This window comes from Peromyscus maniculatus, chromosome X (assembly GCF_049852395.1).
Source record: "Peromyscus maniculatus bairdii isolate BWxNUB_F1_BW_parent chromosome X, HU_Pman_BW_mat_3.1, whole genome shotgun sequence".
Taxonomy (NCBI): domain Eukaryota; kingdom Metazoa; phylum Chordata; class Mammalia; order Rodentia; family Cricetidae; genus Peromyscus; species Peromyscus maniculatus.
In genome coordinates this window covers 126,710,451-126,734,349 of record NC_134875.1, presented here as the reverse complement: position 1 = coordinate 126,734,349, position 23,899 = coordinate 126,710,451, and the positions used below count along the sequence as shown (strand labels likewise).

At 39.4% G+C, this 23,899-nt stretch overlaps 1 protein-coding gene across 1 annotated transcript; it reads right to left on the bottom strand.

Annotated features, from left to right (window-relative positions):
- Window positions 1–483: 483 nt before the first annotated feature.
- Fundc1 (FUN14 domain containing 1) lies at window positions 484–19,061 on the bottom strand. Its single transcript, XM_006976871.4, has 5 exons — window positions 18,856–19,061; window positions 18,031–18,187; window positions 14,054–14,129; window positions 2,503–2,631; window positions 484–1,893 (listed from the first exon to the last, which is right to left on the bottom strand). Exons 1-5 carry the CDS (start codon window positions 18,881–18,883, stop codon window positions 1,816–1,818), a joined length of 468 nt encoding a protein of 155 aa, XP_006976933.1. The 5' UTR covers window positions 18,884–19,061; the 3' UTR covers window positions 484–1,815.
- Between the last annotated feature and the right edge of the window lie 4,838 nt (window positions 19,062–23,899).

The window sequence follows — 23,899 nt, the reverse complement described above, 5'->3', positions numbered from 1 at the left end:
AGAAGCTTACTATGTAGCCTAGGCTGGCCTCCAGACCCTGTGATCCTCTTGCACCAGCCTCCTGTAGGCCGGAATTATTGCAGTGTACCACCATTTCTAACTCTTGTTTTCATTTGTATATTTGGACTCTCTACTCACTGTCCTATTCAAACAGTCCCCATATTAGTATACAACTCTTCATACTGAAATATGTTAATGCCTCTAACTGAAAGCTTGAGAGCAGACAGATTGTGTTTCCCCTACTCTCCTAACATATCACCCCCAAAACAGACTATAAACATCTTCAAAATGAAAACTGAGACTGGAGTTCCCTGAAGTAGACTGCCTTGCTGCACAGGACCACCCAGGTGTGGTGCTCAGAAGCAGGGCCATGGTTCCCATGGTTCTACCAACATGACTTGACCACAATCAAGATATTAGCTTAGTCAGTTAAAAATGGAGAAAAATTCAAAACAAAGAACAAGTACTTATAAGCACAATCACTTCATATTAAGAAACTGAGTTTTATTTAGCATTCTATGAGACACTAATGAGAATAAAAGGAATTAAAAATCAATCCCACATTCAATTTTAAAGAACTTCAAGACAGTAAAAGCACACAGCTTGTAACCAATACCAGAAATATGAAACGACACATTTACAGTACAAAGAATATACTATGGGTGCTTCCTATCACAAGGAGATAGTCTGAATAGCTGCAATCTTTCCAATCTGAAGACTCCAACCTATACTCTTCTGCCGTTTTCCCCAACGCCAGCATAGAACTCTTGGCAAGACAACAATACTGAAAGTTGTTCTTGGACAAGGGGGGCTCTGAACAAGTGTGATGCTGGCCCTGAGAAACAAGTGAACTGGCCTAGTATTCAAGCAACATAATGCTGCCAATGCGTGAGAGCCACACAATCAAGGAAGCAATTATATTTAAGCTATAAGTTTATGACTACACAGAAAATCACAGTTCTTCAGACAATAAATTCATATTACACCATTAAGCATTTTAAAGCAATCTGTACCTTTTGGTAAAGAGGCCAAAATTATAATTAGGATTTTTAGAAATAAAAAATGAGATGCATTTGAAGTTCATAAAATGTATCAATGACCCAAGTAATAACATACTCCCAAATTAGTTCTGTCTACACTATCAGGGATAAATAAATCAAACAAACTGCCAAACTAGAACATACAATGAAACATTTTAAAAACTGCAGACATTACAGAAGAAAAAATGTTTTAGGCATGTAGTATTTCCTTACAAAAGCCTTTAATGAAAAGATACTACATAAGCAAAGTAAGAAACAGGAGGGGAAAAAAGATTGATACACCAGAAGAGTTTAATATCATAATTATTCTATTGTTTCTAAATCATTCTACAAAGGGGTAATACAATTCTTTTGTTTACTGCAAACACATTTTTTTAAAAAGTCAGCCATAAGACAGTTTTTAATCATTGGCATTATACAGTAAAACACAAAAAACTTTTAAAATGCAACAGGGTAATATTTCATTGGACAGTACACATAACAGCTTTTTTCTGTCTCCATATATCCAATGATTATATTCATAGGCAAGTTTCTAAATAAATGTAAATTGAAAAAAACTGACAAAAGCCAAGAATACTATTGTTTACATAGCACATAGGTTGTCTTACAGCAGATTCTAGCTTGTCAAGCTTCAGGTGGCAAAAGGCTAAGCTGTTGCATTCGCAATTGTCCAGCTCATTCTGGAGATTCTGGGGCATGTGCTGTTCAGAGATCGCCCGGCTGCCACCAGTTCTCTTCTCACTGGGGGATCCACTAAGATAGAGCCTTCGAGTCCTTAAGATGCAAGGCCTAGTAAAAAGCCTCCCACAAAGCCACTGGATATCACAATGTTCTGCTTGATAAATTCTGTTGCCTAAAAATCAAAGGGTCAATAAAAATACTCTTAATTATGTTACAAAGTAGATGAACCCTGAAACATTCCTTTGAATGAAATAAGACAGACAACAAAAGGACAAATGCACAATTCTACTTATGTACACTTTAACTGTGAGTCCCAAAGGAGACTGGAGGACTAAGGGGAGGGGAAACTTGGGGAAATAAGACTTACTAAAATCACTTTTTACAATTTGCAAATGGATAGAGGTAATGATTGTAGAGAAGCATAATGCCTCCGAATTGTATACTTAAGCATGGTAAACTTTATGATATATTTAACAACAATAAAAAATGCACAAATTACAAAAAAAACCTATTAATTACTGAACTCAATATAAGTGATATTCTCGACTTTTTTCTTTTGTTGTTTTTCTTTCTTGAAATGGGTTTTTATTCTGTAGCTCAGGCTGGCAGGCTGGTCTACAATTCATGGCAATCCTCCTCACTCAGTCTCTCAAGTGCTGGGATTATAAGTATAAGCAACCACACCTAGCTAAAACATCATTAAAACAATGCAATCCTCAGTCATATTTTCTACTGAAACATATTACCAAACAACAGAAAGCAAAATTGCTCATTGTCTTACTTCTTCAATTATATTGTTGATTTCGGGTGCTGCTTTATTGGCTCGTTTCTTAATCTGTCTTTTTGCTTTGTTTACATCTTTTTCAACTCTCTTCCAGTCGATCTGCACATAGCCACTGTGACTGGCAACCTGTAAATATGCAATAAAAATGACTATCATCCCAGAAGTAGAAGGCCATTTAGATTTCCCGGAATTCACGGAGCTTCGAAGTAAGAAACTGCTATTGACTCACCAGTTTACTCATTCAAGAGGCACTGAACAGAGAAGACCTAAGTCTCCACTCTTCTTAAGAGTGCTCCTTAGATGCATTGAACACTGGGTTAAGAAAAGTATAGTACAGGCTGGGAAAGATTAAAAAAGCTGTATTATACCTATTATAACTGTTTTCATCCTACCTTTTAGAATAGGAAATCAGCTAAAAAGACATATTATCCAAAGTATATGAATAAAAAAGACCTTTTAATTAAATAGATGTGAAATAGTAGGCAGCTGACAGGTCATTAAGGAAATTTAAAATACCCTGATAACGGCTCTTCACTAGTTCTGAATCTACTTAATTTAAGAAGATAATGTGGAGAAAAGGGAACCTCCATTCACTCTTGGTGGGACTGCAAGTTGATGTAGCCTTTCTGGAAATCAGTATGGAGAATTCTTTAAAAAAAAAAACTGAAAATAATTCTACCAAATAACTCAGCTACACCATTCCTTGGCACATGCCCAAAGTACTTGACATCCTACTTACTGTACAGATACTTGCTCAGCCATCCATGTTCATTGCTACTCTGATCACAATAGTAGGAAACAGAAACAACCTAAAAGTCCTACAACTGACAAATGGATAACAAATACTATTCAGCTGTAAAGAAAAATGAAACAGGGCTGGAGAGATGGCTCAATGGTTAAGAGCACTGACTGATCTTCCAGAGGACCCGGGTTCAATTCCCAGCATTCAAATGGCAGCTCACAACTGTCTGCAACTCCTCTTCCAGGGGATCCAATGCTCTCATACAGACATACATGCAGGCAAAGCACCATGTTCTCTCTCATCTGTGGTTCCTAACTCCAAATCTTTAGGTATGAGTATATGCCCTGGAGTCAATACAGAAACCAGAAAAGGTAAAAAGGGACTATAGACATGGGGTATCCTAGATATAGGAATAGTAGGATAGAAATATGAAAGAGGGAAATGGGGGATGAGGCTTAATTGATTGGCAGGGGGTGAGGTGTTATGGAGTAATCTTTTTGTACACTGTGAAGATGTGTCTTTGCCAAGGTGTCTTTTGATTGGTTTAAGAGCTAACTGGCAATAGCTAGGCAGTAAGAGATTAGGTGGGAGAGTCAAACTGAGAGGACACTGGGAAGAAGGGTGGAGTTACAGGAGTCTGATGAGTCAGAGGAGATGCTGTGAGATGCAGAGCTAGCAGGATGGGAAGTAGGTACATGAGGTAAATGAGTGTCAGGGCAGCATATAGATTAATAGAAATGGGTTAATTTAAGTTACAAGAGCTAACTGAAAATAAGTCTAAGCTATTGAGCAAGCATTTATCATTAATATTAAGTCTCTGTGTGGTTATTTGGGAACCAGCTGCCAAGACACAGAAAAACTCTGCCTACAGCAGGGGCGGGGGGGGGGGCGGGGAGGGGGCAATACAGAATGAGGGGCATGAGGAGAGGGGAAAATAGCACTAAAGATGTTTGAAAAAGCCATAAGGAATCATATTAATTTTTCTTCTTACCAAAAATTACATATAAACCAAATTAATGTCTATATATACATATATATACACACATATATGTGTACACACACACACACACACACACACACACACACACACACACACACAGAGTTATGCCACTTGGGCTGACAATACTACCCCAAGAGCCATTGACAGTTAAACAAAAATCTCCAGTACTAGCCATCTTGAGTTGGTCCAGGGAGTCCAATAGATTCCCAAAATAAATAATACACTATTGCTATTGCCTTTGGTTGTCTTCCAGAGATTGAAAGTAAGTATGTATTGCTGAACACACCATGCACTTTAGACAGAGGACTTGGATGATCCAAGCTAGATCTAATCTGAAGTCTCCTCCCTGAGGACTCTAGCTCTCATAGTACCAGAAAAGTACTATACAAAATGCCAAGGGAGGAAAGCAATCAATAGTCCTACCTATCCATTATGCATATGAACCACAACAACAAACAGCATGAGAAGATATCCCCAAAGGCATAATAGTGACACTCATATCTAGGTATTAACCAACAACTATCTATTTGGACTTAAGGCTTCCTCAACAGGAGGGAAAGTATGCCTGGTACTTACTGGAAATCTAGCCAACCACCCAGAATTAGTGAGATCATGGATCTTAGAGGTGAACCTACTATTGCTACTTTCCTTAATCAGCATAATTCTTAACTGCATTCTAAATACTTACCTTGATAATCAGGTAAGTACAGCTTTTAACCCTCATCAAAGCAGCTTTGCTTTGCAGCAGTTGGATATGATTACAAAACAGCCAGACCTGACAGATATATCTCTAACACAACTCCTGCACCTAAGGCTCAGGGGACATCTCAGAATAAAAGGAGAGAGTCTAAGAGCCAGAGAACCAGGAAGTCTGCTGTGAGATCTTGTCTCCTAGAAATAGCAGGGAAGCTACACCCATGAAGTCTCACCAATATGGCTGCTTAAAAAAGGACCACCAACAGTCATGCTACAATGGAGGGGGAACGTCTCACAGAACCCCACCCTAGACATAGAACTACAGGCAACGAATGACCGCTGAAATGGGGAGAATTAGTCAACCCCAGGGAAGAGCCTCTAATTGGTTATCCAGTTCCAAGTTGTCATCCCTGAAACTATATACATACAAGCAACACTAAATGTCTCAGCAGGATGTATTTATATATGTATTCATTTATACATATATGTAATAATAACAGAGAAAAGGAGGCCATGAATTTTGAGAGAGGGGTATACAGAGACAGAGCTGGAGGTAGGAAAGGGAAGGGGAGTAATGATGTAATTATATTTTAATTAAAAAACTTTATAGTAATTGCTTTCCATAATAAATTTCATACTATAAATCCTTTTTATAAAACTATAGCTAAATGCTTATTCATCTTAAGAACCCTAATATGAAATTACTGAGCCACTGCAAAACTAGAACAAGAACAATAACAAGATGTAACTAGTATAATGAAAATATAAATATAAATAAGCAAATAATTGAACTATATATATACTATTATAAACCACTTCTATCAATTTCACGCATTCTTTGTAAATTTTTGTCTATCAATCTCACACATTTTTTGTAGGATTTTAACCACATATAAAATACTTGAAATAACAAAAATATCTGATTTCATATAAAGATTATGACTGGAATCTTAGGTTCTATTTTCTCTGTGACTAACTCCACAACACAATTGGTTTATCTGCAGCTCTTCCTATACTCACTCACCGGCGATCCCATCAGATTCCAGCCTTAAAAAGAGCTGATCAAACTGAGTGGGATATGAAAGCTTTTCCGGTAGAACCTGACACAGTGATGTGGATCCTAGGCATGGCAGTAACAATGAACTTCAGAGAAAGGAGCCTAAGCAATCACACTAGTTGATTACTTTGAAACTTTTGTAGTATTTAACCTTAGGTTGAATTTCAACATATCTTCTTACTGAAATACAAAGATTTCATGCATGTGCATGGATTCTGATGTTGGTTAGAACAGCCAAGATGTTATCCACATTACCACACTCTGACAACGGTCATTTTTCAAGATTCACCATTGTAAGTTACTTTTTTTTTTTTTAAAGTAATAAAACCTTTGTACCATGACTTACGTTGGTGATAAAATAACAAAAAAACAAACAAACAAACCTTAAATTATCTCCTGGAGTTGACTGCTTATCTACTCCAACCCCATAACTGAAAAATGGAGGCCATCTAATCAGACAGATGAAATAAATTCTCACAAATATAATTCTATGTATAAATTTAAAAAACAAAATGTAGGTGCTACCAAAGTCAGTAAATCTAACTAATTTGAGAAAAAAGATTTTGTAGATACTCTGAAAGTAAAGTATCATACAGTTGCAGGGGAAATAAGAAACCTTAAGATACGTAGGACATAAATGTTTCTCTAGGTTTCCCTTCTCCAACACCTCCAAGCAATTCAAGCCTCCTGCACTCTGTCCATACCACAGGTACCCATCCAGTGAGGCCTTGACCACCACAGGTATCCATCCTGCTAGGCCTTGACCACCACAGGTACCCATCCAGCTAGGCCTTAACCACCACAGGTATCCATCCAGCTAGGTCTTGACCACCACAGGTATCCATCCAACTTGGCTTCAAACAGTTGATTTGTTTGCCACTATCTATCTCTCCCAGTGAACTGTGAATCTCTGTGTCCCTAGTCACAAATAGTGTCATGCAAAAAGATGAATGAGAAACACTGAATGAATGATTGTAAAGACAATGAATAAATACTAAATCTCCAAAATTGTATTAATCAACCTGGTTCAAAGAATACTCTAACAAAGAAACTGGGCTAGATTAACCCAAAGGGTCCTATCATGTTTACTAGTGAGAGGATGATTTCCACCTGACATGGATGTGACCTACTACCACTGAAGGAATTTCCTTGAGAAGTTCATCACTCTCTTCTTCCCTTAGAGAGATACCTGTCAAACGGAAGGGGAACAGTCTAAACTGAGCAGCATGCCGCAGTACAATCATCAAGAATGAAGTATCTGTTCCCAGTGAGATTGAAGTACATCTAACCTAATAAGCAAGTGCATCCTCAGAACTGACCATACAGGACCCAGTTTAGTCTTGTTCACATCTAACTTATCCATATAAAGAAATTCAAACCAGCAGACTGGAGAGGAGGTGGAACAATGATGACCACATTTTGAACTACACTCGACTTTCCTACAGCATTTCAATATTTAATGAAATTACATAAAGAAGCTTTATTAGAATAAAAGCTTCCCAGTTAAAAATAAGGAGCTGAGGGTACAGCTCAGTGGTAGACTGCTTGTCTGACGTGTAGGAAGGACATCTTGGATTAGATCCCCAGAACCACAATAATAAAAAATAATTACATGTTAAAAATAGCACCAAGCTTTCATTACAAAGATTCATTGCTACTTGAAAGCTGTAAGGAGGTAGATGGGGCTTCCCACTTGTGAACCTCACCATTAGGGATCCAACTGGCTATTTCATTAGGAAGATTCTCCAACTCCTAATTTCAGGACTTCAGATAATTCTTCTTAGACTGGCTAGATTTCTGGAAATGGACAGTTCCATCAAGGATTTAGAGTTTCATTAAATTTTAGTGCCTAGTTCTTAAATATGAACAATCAAGGATCATCAGGCACGGAGGAAGGAAGGCTTTTAACATGAAAATAGGAGATCAAAATAAACAAGCAAGGAAAGGGGGTACACATTTAGACAAGGGGTTGGGGGTGCAGTTCAGTGTTTGACCACTTGTCTAGTATGTTTTATTCTAACACTGAAAAACAAAACAACAGAAACAGTAACTAAATGCGAAAATTAGGGGAGCAAAAACTGTAGGGAGAGGTTTTAAAACAAGAGCTGAAGCTGTAGTTCAGTGGTAAAGTATGTACAAGGCCCTGGGTTTGACCCCTAATATCATAATATAAAACAAAACCAGTAAGAAGAGAAGGAGGAAGGGAGCGAAGCAAGGAAAGAAGGAAATAAACCAAGAAAGGCAGGCAAGCAGGCTGGGGAAATGGCTCCAGGGGTAAAGGTCTGCTATATAAGCATGAAAATCTGAATTTGATCACTAGTACTAACATGAAAGCTAGATGAGACTACATACATATGCAGTCCTAGTATTAGGGGGAGACAGGTGGGTCCCCAGGACTCAATAGCCAGCCAGTCTAGCAGAAACATCAAGTTCCACATTCAGTGAGAAATTCAATCTCAGAAAAGAAGGTAGCAAGAGCTAGAGGAAGACACCTCACATCAACCTCTAGCTGCACAGACATAGGTAAGTGAACCTACACACATGCATACACCACAGACATACAGATGCACAAATAAATATATGAGTAAATAAATGAATAAAATGAACACTGATGATCAGAGGAAATAATGCACAATTGAAAGAGCTTCCCATGGCTAAATCTAACAATTTGATCAAGAAAATGGTATTTATATTTTTAACCCAAAATATAAAATAAAATATTAAGTCCATACTGATATAATTTAATAAAAATTAATAAATGAAGAAGAAACAAGTCTTCAGAATTTTTTTTCCTCCTTCTGAGACAAGGTTTCACCATGTTGCCTAGGCTAGCCTTGAACCCCTGGGCTCAAGTAATCCTTCTGCCTCAGCTTCCCTAATAGCTGGAACTATGCAGACTATACAAACCACTACCCCTGACTAGAAATTTTTAAAAACAACTTATGTAGACACTTGTCCTCAGGGAGGTCACACCTTTTCTTCAAGTGAGGGCTGCCCTAGTGATTCCCTTCTAAAGAATATAGACTGGAAAGAAGGAAAATTGGTATGTACTTTCATAAAGGGACAGTGGAAATGCAATGGATGTATACTTACTAGAAGCACTTGCTAATCAAAAGGCTTTGTGTGAGAGGAATGTGAAAAATGAAAATGAACGGTTAATTAAAGATCTGGGATGTAGCTCAGTGGTACAGGGCTTGCCTGGCACACATGAGGCCCTGGCTTCAATCTCCAGTACTGCAAATAGACAGCTATCACTACAATGTTATCTGTAACGCTGAAAAAATCAACTGGTAGATAAACATTTTGTGTAGATGCTAAGAACTTCATGCACGACAGACCATTTGAACCAACACTCAAGGCCTATAACGTATAAAGGCAGTTACTTCAAACTACCACCTGGCAATTAAAAAATTTTTCAGACCCTGTCACTTTTAAGAACCTTTTATTTTCAATTCAAATCAGAGATGGGGTGATGGGATCAAATGGGATATAGGAGACTCAATTTCATATAAACACAGTCTACCTCCTTAATTTCTTTTAAAAAATAATCATAAATAGCTTGGAGGAATTAAAATATAAGCACAAGGGCTGGGGCTACATGTAGCTCAGTGCTAGAATGCTTGCCTACTATGCACAAGGATTGAGTTTAATCCTCAATACCAATAAATTAACAAACAAAGCAGAAATGGAAAAACTCAGCTAGGAGATTAAGGTGAAAATATCTCCCAGAAAAATAAACCAAAAAGACAGAACTAAAAATCAGGAAGACGGGCTATGAAAATTAGACAGCCAGTCCAGGAGATGTATATCACAGGAAATATAGGGACGGGACAGCAATGACAATAAACACGAAGTAGGAACTCGTTCACTAATATAAAAAAAATTCCTGAACTGAAAGGGACCACAGTGGGTAAGAATAGACCCACAGTAATAACTATCAATGTGACAAATCAGAACACTGGAGACACACACACACAAAATCTAAGCATTTACTAGGAGGTAGGGAGAGGGAGGTATGCATACAAATGGTCAGGTATTCGAACGGCTTTAGACTTTTAACAGTAACATTGAATTTGGAAGACAACACAGAAATATTTAAACCCAGCTGAACTATTACTCAAATGTGAGAGAAAATGAAATTTTCAGACATGCAAAAATCTCAAAATTGTACCACCCATGCTTATTTTCTCCACAAGTTACTTGATGTGTGGTTTGAATAGGTATGGCCACTGTAGACCCATGTGTTTGAATCCTTGGCCCATAGGGTGTGGCACTATTAGGAAGTATAGCCTTGCTGGAGTAGGTGTGGCCTTGTTGAAGGAAGTGTGTCCCTGTGGAGGCTTTGAGGTCTCATGATCAAGCTAGGCCTAGTGTGGCAGTCTCCTTCGGATCAAGATGTAGGAATTTCAGCTCCTTCTCCAGCACCATGTCTATCTCAATGTCACCATGCTTTCTGCCATAATGATAATGAAGTAAACCTATGAAACTGTAAGCCAGCCCCAATTAAATGTTTTCCTTTATAAGAGTTGTGGTCACAGTGTCTCTTCACAGCAATAGAAACCCTAAGATACTTGAAGATATAATAATGGGAAGATGTGTCCCTTGAAAATAGGAAACAAGATAACATGAGATATAGGAAACAAGCCAAGACAGAGGAAAGGAAATATTCAGAATGGTACTGAAAGGGAAATCCCCTGCTAACGGGCATAGGCTAGGCCTAGAAAACAAGCAGGACAGAGGAGCCTGGGACAGCCTTCTCCAGAAGACTAAACTAGCTGGCTGATGCATATTCCCACAAGAGAAGATTTAGATAATGAGAAAACACCAAAAAAGAAAAATCCCAATCTTCTTACTGGAAACAAGGGTCCAAACCTTCCCAAACAGTGTTTTTTGCGCTTTTTTTGTTTTATAAAGAAAATTCATAATTTTTTTATTCTGGCTTATTTGCTATTTTATTTGCCTGTTTGTTGTCTAGAGAGAAAGAAGGTTTGGAGTTGGATGAGTGTGGAGGTGGGAAGTATCCAGGAGGATATGGGAGAGGGGAAACCATGATCAGAATATATTGTATGAATTTTCAATAAAAAAAAAAAACCAAGAATTCGAGCAGCTCACTTAATCATACATACTTATCTTACACAATTATGAAATAATACTCAAGATGGGGCCAGAGGGCATAGGGGAGGGACAGAAAGTATTCAGGTGTATAACATAGGGGGAGGTGGGGTCAGAACAGAACAACTCAAAAAGGAACAGTGACTATTCCATAATGTGAAGCCAACAGTGAAAATCTGCTGCTGAAAGATCAAAAAACTGGTCAGTCAACTCAGGGAAAAGAAGGCTCTGTGAGAAGTTAAAATGGTTGCTTCAAGGGAGGGGAAAACTGGGGTAAGAGGCAGAGGATTAATCTGTAACAAGCCCTATACAAGCATCTGTCCCTCTTATATAAACATATATCACTTTAAAAAAAGCTGAAATACTCATATGTCATTGTCTACTTTTTTAACTTAAGCAGGGGGAGTGGAAATATCTGTAATTGGTTACGATTCATTAGTTGTAAATAGTCTGTACTCAGACCTGCTCCGATGTCTATTTTAAGAAGGCAATATGATAAATATCTACTGAAAAACATTTAGTAATGTTAGTAGAAAAGCTTTAAGTCTAACCTAAACTAATACTTATCTTTAATTATAAGCAAAGGTTATGAAATATGGAATCAGGCCTAAGAATATGAAGCAATTAGCTTAAAAGCCATTTCTTTATCTAGTTTCTCTTTCAGGTTCCTCCTACTGCGTTTTCAAGGCTAATTATATCTGTGGGTGAAAGTGGTTTGATGCAGACAAGACCTGTGCCCTTCTGCCTTTGACACTTGAAAAAATACCAGGCTTGGAAAAGTAGGAAGTAGCAATGATAAAAATGTGGGTTTGAACAGTGAATACTGAATGGACTGAAATAGACAGAGAGGCTAACATGCAGAAATAGATAAAAACAAACACACAATTCAATTCTGTTAACAGTTTTAGTATACTCTGCTTTAGTCTAGTTCCCTTTGCACTGAACAGAAATGACAACTCAGTTTTCAAAATACCAATAGATTCAAATATGCCCTTGATTCTATACAAATGCAAGTCAAAATCAGCTTAAATAAAATTTTCTTCCATGTAAACACTAGCATACATCCAAAGGACCAATTTTAATTAGAAATTAATCACATTCTTTTACCTCTACCACAAGAAATATTGCTCTTAATATTGTTATTAATATAAAATACATCTTTAAAACAGCTGGCTAGTACACTACTTAAATTAGTGCTCAGTTCATATAAGTACTATCTCTTTGCACTTAAGGTGACTACATTGGTTATTACAGGATCAATGGCTTAGGTACTAAACCCAGATTTTGGTTGCTATGAACAGTAATCATTTCTTAAATCTCATATAACTGACAGTTCTCCCATCTTTAAGACTGTTGCTAACGTTCATTCTCAGAGATTTTCAATTCTGAGATTTACTATATTTGATCTTCTTCAGGAAATACTATTTTGAGGAAAATACATACCAGTCAGACATGAATGGTAGATAATATCCTCATAAACACTCTCTAATAGCAAAGCATTTTTAACCCCTAAAAGAGGATGAACAAAATTAAAATTTTAATCCACCTGTCTTGGAAATAGGATTATGGATAGGATTATGGATATTTTTAAACTTAATTTTCTACTTTCTGCTTCCTTCCTTCCTTCCTTCCTTCCTTCCTTCCTTCCTTCCTTCCTTCCTTCCTTCCTTCCTTCCTTCCTTCCTTCCTTCCTTCCTTCCTTCCTTCCTTCTCTTCTTTCCTTTCTCTTCTTTTCCCCCTAAAGTCTCAGTATATATCTAAGTAGGCCAAGGCTGGCCTGGATCTCTAGATCCTTCTGTCTTAGCCTCTCAGCCTCTTGAGTGCTGGAATTCCAGGCCTATATTGTTAGAAATTGGCACTCCTCCACCCACAGCCTGCCTTCAGCAACTCAGGGCCAGCAGCCACTTCACCACCAGCCATTAAATGCTACCCTTTAAATGTACCCTTTAAAACATCCCCACAATCACAGATAGCTCTCTGGCCATCACAGATCTCTCGCTCTCTATATGTCTCTATTTCTCTCACTGTCTCTGTCTCTGTCTCACTCATCCCCACTCCAAGGCAGCATTTTGCTCCCCCACAAAAAAAATCTCTTGCCTGAGATCTGTTACATGATATGATCTCTGAGGCATTCCATTCTTTGGCCCCAATCGATCCACCAAAGTACTCTTCCACAGAAACCCTACCATATACCACCATACCTGCCTCTAGTTCTTCAGTTTAAAAACAAATATTAGAAAATGTTAATAGTTGCTCAGCTTTTGACATAAGTAGGCATCAGTTTATGGAAAAAATATAATGAATGCACAGTGTGATCTACGAACCAGGTATGGTTGTATACACCCATAATCCCAATTTACCAGTAAAATTCAAAGGTTCAAATACTAAACTACAGTCCCAGCTGTTTGGTTTGATTTGATTTGAGGACTAAGTTTTGCTTTGGACTTGTAGTCCTCCTGTCTCAGCCTCTTGAGTATCTGGGATTATAGATGTATGCAACCATATCTAGTTCAAAGTTATCTTTTTATTATTTATTTATTTATTTCTTTGGTTTTTCAAGACAGGGTTCCTCTGTTGTAGCCCTGGCTGTCCTGGAACTTATTTTGTAGACCAGGCTGGCCTTGAACTCAGAGATCTGCCTGCTTCTGCCTCCCAAGTCCTGGAATTAAAGGTGTGCGCCACCATCGCCCAGCTAAAATTATCTTTTTAATACTTGATACCACATCATGCTGTGCATATATTAGAGAATCTAGAAATATTTAATTTGTTTACTTTTATGACAGATGCAAGCTTTCAAAACTCATTATAGTTTTTCATGAACTAATACCTAAAAGAAAATTCTACCTCCTACTGAAATGAACAGGAATGAAATGAGTTAACATTCTCTGTTTCCACTGGCTACCTGTATAAGTAGAAGCAAGTACATAAAGGCCCAGCATACCTGTAGGAGAAGAAAGCCTCCGCCTACTGCAGTTGCTGCAAGCTTTCCAACCTTCTGGAATAAAAATCCTGCACACCTTTAATGACAGAAATAACAAAAAATGAGAACAATCAGTGATGCACTAAATTTCTTCTACATTTTATTGCATTGCTAATAAAAGCTTAATGTCCTCCCATTTCTCCTGATAATGTCCTTTGCCTGGTCAGAAACCTTCAGTGTTTTCCTTCAGTCATACAGGATGGTTAAAAATGCACACTAAAATGTCTGAGATTTGCTGCAAAATGAGGAAAGAAGGGAAGAGGGAGACTTAAAAGGAAAATAAAAAGAGCAACTACTGAAACCAATTGTGAGTATCTGAGTTCATGATACTCCTTCTCCATTTGTGTAAGCTGAAATTTCCCACAGTAAATCATTTGCTTCTTTTGCTTAATGCAGTCAAGGTGTTCCATACATCTGGCCAACACATACTCCACCCAAAGCAGCTCCAATCCAGTTAGCTTCAAATGCATCATCATCTTTATTTGAGCTATTAATCTTCCCAATTCTATAGATTCCTGCCTAGCTCTGCCTATGAAAAGCCTTCCTGTCCTGTGTGTCATTCCACTTTTACGATTACATTGCCCACATTTCTCAGAGCCCCCTTATCTAGCATTGATTTTCTGTATAAAGCTTGCTTTGTCTCATCTAACTGTAGAGTGTCACCCCATACCTCTTGCATGAACTCACAGTTCCCCCTCACTATTCCAGATCAAAATAGCACAAAGAATCCCAGATTTCTAACCCTAGCCTTATGCACTGAATTGGTGTCTCCCCCAAATTACTGTCCTTCATGAGACTTTACTTGGAAATAAGGTCACTGTTGATGTAATTAGGTAAGATGAGGTCATACTGGAACTGGTAGGTCCTTAATTCAATGAGTCATGTCACAGGGACACAAACACAGCCAAAACAACTGCTGTAGTGGGTAGCCATTCCAGCTTTGTCCTGGAAGTTCCAACCCCCATTGAGGCTTCGGCAACTGTCACGTCTACAAGGTGGGGCTGAGAGAGGACCCTGAGGACCCGAGATCCGGATGCGCTGGCTCTCTTGGTTCCTGGACCCTGGACACTGGAGGTAGACCGAGCAGAGTTCTCCAGAGAACACTGCCTGACTACGCTACACCTTTCCCAGACCCTGTAACCTATCCCTTCACTTGTAAGTTACCCCACAAAATAAACCTCCCTTTTAACTACGTGGAGTGGCCTTAATAATTTCACCAATAAACTGCTACTAAGGTTCCGATTTCTATGTACCATTCTGCATTTGCCACTTAACATTCATTTCAGATTTCCTCATCTTCAACTGAAAGTTGTCTATACCCTGTCTCTAAAACTGCTTTTTCCTTTCTATTCTTTTGTTAATATTGTGTGTGTGTGTGTATGTGTGTGTGTGTGTGTGTGTTTTTTTTTTGTGTGTGTGTGTGTGTGCGCGCGCGCGCGCTGTGCGCGCACGCATTTACACACAGGGATGTCCAAGCACAGCGTACATGAGTTGATTCTCTCTACCATGTGGGTCCTATGGTCCTATGGATAGACTTCAAGTCACCAAGCTTGGCAACAAGCCTACTTGCTGAGCCATCTTGCCAGCCCTCCTTTGCACTCTTAAGGGCATCATTACCTTGGTAATGTTATGTTGGGATTCCAGAACTGTGCTTCTAGACCATGCTCTAACGGCACCAGAATCAGTCTTGAAGGCCTCCAGGTCTCCTAGCAACCACCCATTATCACACTAGTTTTCATTTCTTATGATCAAAAACTCACAGCTAACTACCTACTACAGCTAAATACAATCTCCTCAGGCTATCCTTCATGTCTTGAATAGGTCTGAAATGTTAAGTTAGGTTCATGCCTATTAACTGTTCCTCTTTTTTTTTTTTTTTTTTGGTTTTTCGAGACAGGGTTTCTCTGTGTAGCTTTGCGCCTTTCCTGGAACTCACTTGGTAGCCCAGGCTGGCCTCGAACTCACAAAGATCCGCCTGCCTCTGCCTCCCGAGTGCTGGGATTAAAGGCGTGCGCCACCACCGCCCGGCTAACTGTTCCTCTTTTATGCCACAATATCACACCAATGTTATATCCTAAGAATATTTCAAAACGTTACTACATTGAATCTACACTACAGTCCAAGTCATTACAGCAAATCACCTATGTAGCTGCCGATGTCACTCAGAGGTAGAGTGCTTGCCTGCCATATGCAAGGCCACAGATGTCACTCAGAGGTAGAGTCCTTGCCTGCTATATGCAAGACCCTGAATTTACTCCCACACTAGTTAAAAATAAAAAACAAGCCACCTATGTATTAGTGTTCTATTATACAGTTCAGGCCATAGGATGGCTCAGCAGGTAAAGGCACTTGCCACCAAGCCTGAAGACCTGAGTTTGATCCTCAAAACCCACATGGTAGAGTGATCTGATTCCTATAAGCTGTCCTCTGACCTCCACACATACAAATAGATCAGTGTCAAAACAAAAACAAAAACAAAAAACCACAAACCATTACATAGCTCCTGTTTTGAACACTTGGCAGATACTGATAATCCAAACGTATGCATTACTATTATCAAGAATATGTTCCTCATACAGGAGTCGATAAAGTCTTAGAAAGAGAAAAAAAAGTAGGCAAGTATCTTCAATATCCCAAGTCGGATGTTCCATAAGCTGTATACCACTGCTAGCAAGCATCAGTCACTAAGATGACCCTACTAACTTTTGCTCTGCCTTTAGGCTTTTCAAGAAAACCTGGCAATCATGGGCCTTCTTACCAGGTTTGGTCTACAAGAAGAAAATGTGCAGTAATCTTATAATTCTATTTCTCAATTATTTTTAAAATATCTTTTAACATTGGGCTTTTGGCCATGACTCCATTTAACCAATCACCTCTGGCACCAAATTATGAATTGATTTAAGGGGGACAGAGGTGTAATCATTCTACAGTGAATCATCGAAGTGACCAAGGTCCTCAGCAGAAATTTCTGCTCTAACGGCATGCTTTTTCAATAAAGCAGTATTAATACCATGCCTGTGTGCCATGGAATCTTCACAATAGTTGGTTTTTGACTGTTTTACATTATAAAAGGGCTTTTATAAGCAGGCATAGGAAACCATCACTATTCCAAGGTCCATGTAAAACACACATGAAGAAATGTTATTTACCCATGCCACATGGAAGCATGTATTTTAATTAACACAAGATGAATTTACCTTAGAATGTAAAGGGAAAAAATGCTTACACTTTAAGCACTGTCACTTCAAAAGAGTCATCAACATTTTTCAAAATGTTGAACTGGTTCTGTCCCTTATTATCTGGTTAATCTTTTATTCCAAAAATAACAAAACTAAAATACATGGTAACAACAGTGTAATCATGTGGTCTGAGTTGCTGCCTAGTTAATGGTCATTAAGCACTCCTTATTGTACTCCACATTATTGCAGAATAAGCAATCGGTCCATTAATTTTAACACAGAAGCAATGCTGTCAGATCTTCAAAGCACTATCATAATCTGAACTAGCACCCAAAAAAATCGAATCCGCTGCATCATCATGAATAATTTTTACTGACCATTAATGCTTCTATGTACAGAGCTGAAACTCCTAGAGGCCAGTTCTGCAGTGGGAGTTCTCATGGGTTTTTCCAATTGTTGGCACTGAATAGCAAATAACAATTAACTTGCTGAATTTGGAAATTTGATAACGAATCAAAGGAAGGGTAACGGGGGAAGAGTGGAACTATGGTGGGCCTGTGATAGAGGGAAATCATCAAAATCCAACAAGGAGTGTCTAAACGTTGATCTAACCAATTACATCAGGGAAAAGCCCCCAAGTTGTGCTCTTCTGGAATTAACAGTGGAGAGCCATCGAAGATGTATGGTGACTGACCCATTTACAAAAGGACAATAAATAGCTAGGTTCCCATTGAAATTCAATGAAAAAGATGTTCTCACCAGCCAGTCACACCACCCATTACAATCTGGGTAGCTACGGAGTATTTTTCTACCATAGGTCCCGAACTGTGGCCAAATACTCGATTCCACCAGTGGTGTCTTCTTGCATACTCAGTTAAATCCAACACTTCATAAGACTCATCATCGCTTTCATAGTCTTTAAAAAACACAAAATGAAAACATAAATCAATCTATACTCGGAAACATCTAACAAATTGTTTTCATAAAACCTGTGACTGTCATGTCTGGCCTATAACTAAAAATGGCCAGATGGAAACGAATGAGCAATATTAACTCAATCCCTGAGATTAGGGCCTCAAGAGAAAAGGGCTTAGCAATAGCATCCCCATTTCCTTTTCAAAGACATAGGGACATGCAGCCAGGAGCCAAGTGAGTTACAAAGCAGTGAGTGGTTACCCGCCCAATCAGAATAAGGTCAAGGCAGGGTCCATTTCCATCAGTGGGTAAAGGGGGAGAAGGGATGTTCCTCCCCTGAAAGAACAGGTTAGGAAGCCAGCCAAGGAAATCAGGACAGGCCTGAAACGGAACCAACCAATCAACCCACCAACCCCCCTACTGTAGCAAGATGGAGAAGGGCTAGAGGTGGGGGCAGGGCAGGGTCCGGCACTGGTAAGTGTAGGGGAGCATGGTGAGTTCCGCAAAGAGGGGAAGGTGACGTCTGGTTTGGAGGGGGGTTGCTCAAAGGGGCTGTGTAGCGACCGAGCCCCACAAACACTGGAGGAGGGGAAGGGAGAAGCACCATGGGAGCAAGGTCGAGAGCTGTGGGCCGCGTCCCAGAGACTACTTCGGGTCCTGGCTGCTCACCTTGGGGAGGGGGGTTCCGGGACGCCATGATACCGCCGGCGGCCAGTTCGGGGTGGTCCCCGCCCGCCCTCCTCTCCCCAACACTTTAAAGGACGCTCTAGGCCGAAGTGGAAGTCTATGGTCTCTCTTTTTCCTCAGCCTCCACCTCCTCCTACTCCTCCTCCTCCAGACTCAGTCTTGTCACCGCCCACTCTTCCCAGCACAGCGCCATCAGCACTTTGTGCGCAGCCGCAAGACTAGGGATTGGGGCGGACTGTTTGGGGCCTCGCCCTACGAGGGCTTATGGGAATTGTAGTTCCGTGCTCTTCTTCCCGGGTGACCTGGGCATCTCCCAACCCCCACTAGAGTTTCCAAGAGAAAATTTCGTTATTCTTTTTTTCTTTAAGCTGAAGGGATGGGTGGAGGAACGGCGCTGGGCAATAGAACAGGGCAACCAGTTTGGCTCGACGGACTGTCCTTAGCCAGTCGTCAGTCAGGTGGCTCTTCTGAAGCTGTCTTTCTGATTAGATGTCCTCGTTAGGTCCTATCTTTGGTCTCCAGTTGTTGCAAAAATTCTGTTGACTTTAACAAAAATTCCACCCCTGCTCCTTGCTTGATATCTAATAACTCAGACCTTTCTTCAGTAACCCTATTAAGTTGGCTTAGTAATTAACTCCCCTGCCCTGATGTCTCCTCTTTGTAGGACTCCACAACTTGACCCTCTCCCTCAGATTATGCACTATAAATCACCGGCATTTTTCTGTATTCCAAATTGAAATGGATCCATTGCCCATTTTAACTAGTGTCAAGATAATTTTTAAAGGATGTTTTGTAAAAAACGTGTCTTAAGCACCATACCAGCAAAAGATATGAAACTCCCTGTTTCAAGCCATGTATTTCACAAACTTCCACAGGCTCACCAAGAGACAGAAAATTTTTTTAGTGCCCTATTGCTAAGAAGTATAGGACTGCTTTGATGGAATTGTTTGATAGTCAAGCAGACATAATTCTTTAGCTTGTATTTTTGTTTGGTTAGTTATTTTTATTTTTTATTTTAATTTATTATTATTATTATTATTATTATTATTATTATTATTTTTTTGGTTTTTCAAGACAGGGTTTCTGCGTGTAGTTTTGCACCTTTCCTGGAACTCACTCTGTAGACCAGGCTGGCCTCAAACTCATAGAGATCCGCCTGCCTCTGCCTCCTGAGTGCTGGGAATAAAGGCGTGCGCCACCACTGTCCGGCTTTTTTTTTTTTTTTTTTTTTTTTCCGAGACAGGTTTCTCTGTGTAGCTTTGGAGCCTGGAACTTGCTCTGTAGAGCAGGCTGGCCTCGAACTCTCAGGAGATCCGCCTGCCTCTGCCTCCAGAGTGCTGGAACTAAAGGTGTGAATCACCACTGCCTAGCAAAACCAGCAAATTAAGAACTTTAAGTTCTTTTCTTTCTTTCGTTTTTTTTTTTTTTTTTTTGCTTGTTTTTTTGTTTTTGTTTTTCGAGACAAGGTTTCTCTGTGTAACAGTCCTTGCTATCCTGGAACTCACTGAGATCCATCTGCCTCTACCTCCTAAATGCTGGGATTAAAGGCATGGGCCACCACCTCCCTCATTGGTTATTTTTAGACAACATCTCACAGAACCCAGGATTCACTATAACTCCCTGTGTAGACCAGGCTGGCCCGGGACTTGCACAGATCCATCTCTGTCTCTCCAGTACTGAGATTAAGGCTTGTATCACTAAGCCCTACTTGCTTGTTTGTTTTTACATGTCCTCACTGTGTGAGCTCCAACGCTCGATTCCTCTGTCTCACTCTCTCTGGTGCTGTGATTACAGACATTCACCGCCATGCTGAGATTTTTAGAATCATTGTTATTATTTAAATATGACATAGGGATAAAGTCAAATTTTTTATCATGAAAATCCATGGAATTCTATAGGATGTAAAAACATGTTGTGTACCAAACAGCTAACCCAAGTTCACATAAATTAGCACCAAACTTATTTAAAACATGAATTCTATCTGAATTAGCTGTATAGTTAAAATGAATAGCCTGATTTGTATTAACATTACTGGAAAGTTAAGACATTCTAGTTTAAAGTACATTATTTAAGAATATTAGCTTTGCAGTTGATATTTCAAATCTTGGCAGTTTTTAAACCTCTTGCTTATTAATTTTTTCATTTATATAGCTTGCAAATGTCTTTCAATTATTTGTTGATTGGGATAGAATACTTCTAAGCAGGTAATATCCCTACAAATTGAATTACTTACCTTCATTACCCTTCATATTATAATACTAATTTGTAATAACTATTAAGTAACTTGTGTTTCTTAGTTCTTACCTTATCTATGCAAATAATTATTAGCCTTTAGCTTCAACTCTGCTTTCCTTTAAGGATGTTTAGTAAAGCAAATTTTCTCTGCTATGGTCTAATGGGATTCCCATATCTACAGAACTAGCAAGACATAAAGACATGTAGACAATAATGACAAGCATTCATTTCATGTCCATGAAGGGGTTTGCAGAGCTGGGAATAAAGGAGAAAGAGAATGAAGGTAAAGACTTCAAACATGGGGCAGAAAGAGAATATAAGGCAAAAGTGAGGCACCTCAAGGAAGGAGAGGATATTGGAAATTTTTAACATTGATATAAAATAAGATAGTCTAATCAATGCTGAAATAATGTACCTATTCTAAGGTGACTAAGTTTGTGGTGATATTTTGTGTATGCTCTAACAAATAAAGCTTGCCTGAAGATCAGAGGGCAAAGCCAGCCACTAGTTAGCCATAGAGGCCAGGCAGTGGTGGCGCACACCTTTAATCCTAGCAAGAGGCAGACAGATGTCTGTGAGTTCAAGTCCACCCTGGGCTACATGAGGTTAATCCAGTCTAAAAGAAAAACAGAGCCAGGCAGTGATGGCTTATACCTTTAATACCAGTACTTGGGAGCCACACCTTTAATCCCAACACTAGGGAGGTGGAGACAGGAAGTAATATGGTTGGGCAGAGAGAGGAATATAAGGCAGGAGGAGACAGGAACTGGGCCCCTTTTGGTTGAGGATTTGGAAGATGTAAGAATTAGTGGCTGGCTGCTCTGCTTCGCTGATCTTTCAGCTTTCACTCTGGGTTTTTATTATTAAGATCAATTAGGATTCATACTACATAAGTTCATCACACTGCTGGTTCCCCCACCAAAAGAAAAAAAGCAGGTTTTTTAATCCGCATATAATGACTAGATAAACCTTTATGGCTAGGGCTCTAGCTCAGTTGTAGCCCATTCACCTAGCATCTATAAGGCCATGGTTTGAATCTTCATGCCATAAAAAAATCAGAATAATTTTTTAAATATTTAAGTATTTATTTATGTATGTGTACGTGTGCACGCACACGCATGAATGAGAGAGAGAGAGAGAGAGAGAGAGAGAGAGAGAGAGAGAGAGAGAGAGAGAGAGAGAGAGAGCCAGAAGAGGACATTGAATCCTCTGTAGCTGGAGTTACAGGTAGTTGTAAATTGCCTGATATGGGTTGGGTGCTGGGAACTGAACTCAGGTCCTTTGCCAGAGCTTGCATCACAACTTCAAGATCAGACTAGGCTATACACTGAGTTCAAGACCACCCTGGAAAACATTGAGACTCCGTGATGGTTATTGTTAATTGTCAAATCCACACCTTGGAGGTAGGCCTCTGGGCACACCCATGAGGGATTATCTAATAACCTCTGGGAGTGTCTGTGAGGGATTTTTGCTTTGTACTGACTGATGTAGTAGGACCCATCTTGATTGTGGGCAGGACCATTTACCTTGTCAGTGGGGCCTTGATCATATAAAATGAAGAGGGCAAGCTGAGCACTGGCACAGAAATATGTATTGTTCTCTGTTGTTGACTGTGTTGCTGTTGATGTAATGTGACCAGTTCTCTCAAGCTCCTGCTGCTATGACTTCCCTGCCATGATGGGCTGTAACCTGGAATTGGGAGCCAAACAAACCCTTTCAACCCTTTCTCATTAAGTTAATTTTCTCAGTATATTTTTTTTATCACAACAACAGGAGAAGAAACAATGACAGACCTGGTCTCGAAACAAAGAGTCAAAAAATGTGCTGGGAATATGCCTCAGTGTTATAGTGCAAATGGCCCAAATTCCTATTCTGTCCCCAACCCAGGTACTTCTTAAAAGTCACTATTTTAAAATGTGTCAGACAGACTCAGGCCAGGATGCAGGTAGGCTAACTGCAGACCTTCACCTCTTCCTCTGCTCCTCTAAGTCCAATCACCCAGTCTCATCCCAGTTCTGCAGCTGACTACCTGCTGAAACCTCCCTTCCCTCATTAAAAGTCTCCCAACCCAAAACAGTCCAGGGCTAGATGGTTCAGTACAGAATTCTACCAGACTTTCAAAGAATAGTTACTGCCAATACCCCTCAAATTATTCTACAAAATAGAAACAGAGGAACATTGCCCAATTCATTTTACAAGGCCACAGTTACCCTGATACCAAAACTACATAAAGACCCAACAAAGATGGAGTGGAGGGGAAGGAAAGGAGGAGGGAGGTGAGGGAGAGAGAACTACAAACTAATTTCCCCTTTAAATATAGATGGAAAAATTCTTGATAAAACACTCACAAGCCGAATCCAAGAACACATCAGAAAGATCATCCACCATGATCAATTAGGCTTCATCCCAGAGATACAAGGATGGTTCAACATACAAAAATTTGTCAATGTACTATACCATATATACAAACTGGAAGAAAAAAACCCACATGATCATCTCAATAGATGCAGAAAAGACCTTTGACAAAATCCAACACCCCTTCATGAATAAAAGTATTGGAGAAGTTAGGGATACAAGGGACATACCTAAACATAATAAAGGCAATTTACAGCAAGCTGACAGCCAACATCAAATTAAATGGAGAGAAACTCAAAGCTATTCCACTAAAAACAGGAACAAGACAAGTCTATCCACTCTCTTCATACCTATTCAATACAGTACTTGAAGTTCTAGCTAAAGCAATAAGACAACTATGATGGGAATGTCTTTCTGTATGCTGTGAAAATGTGTT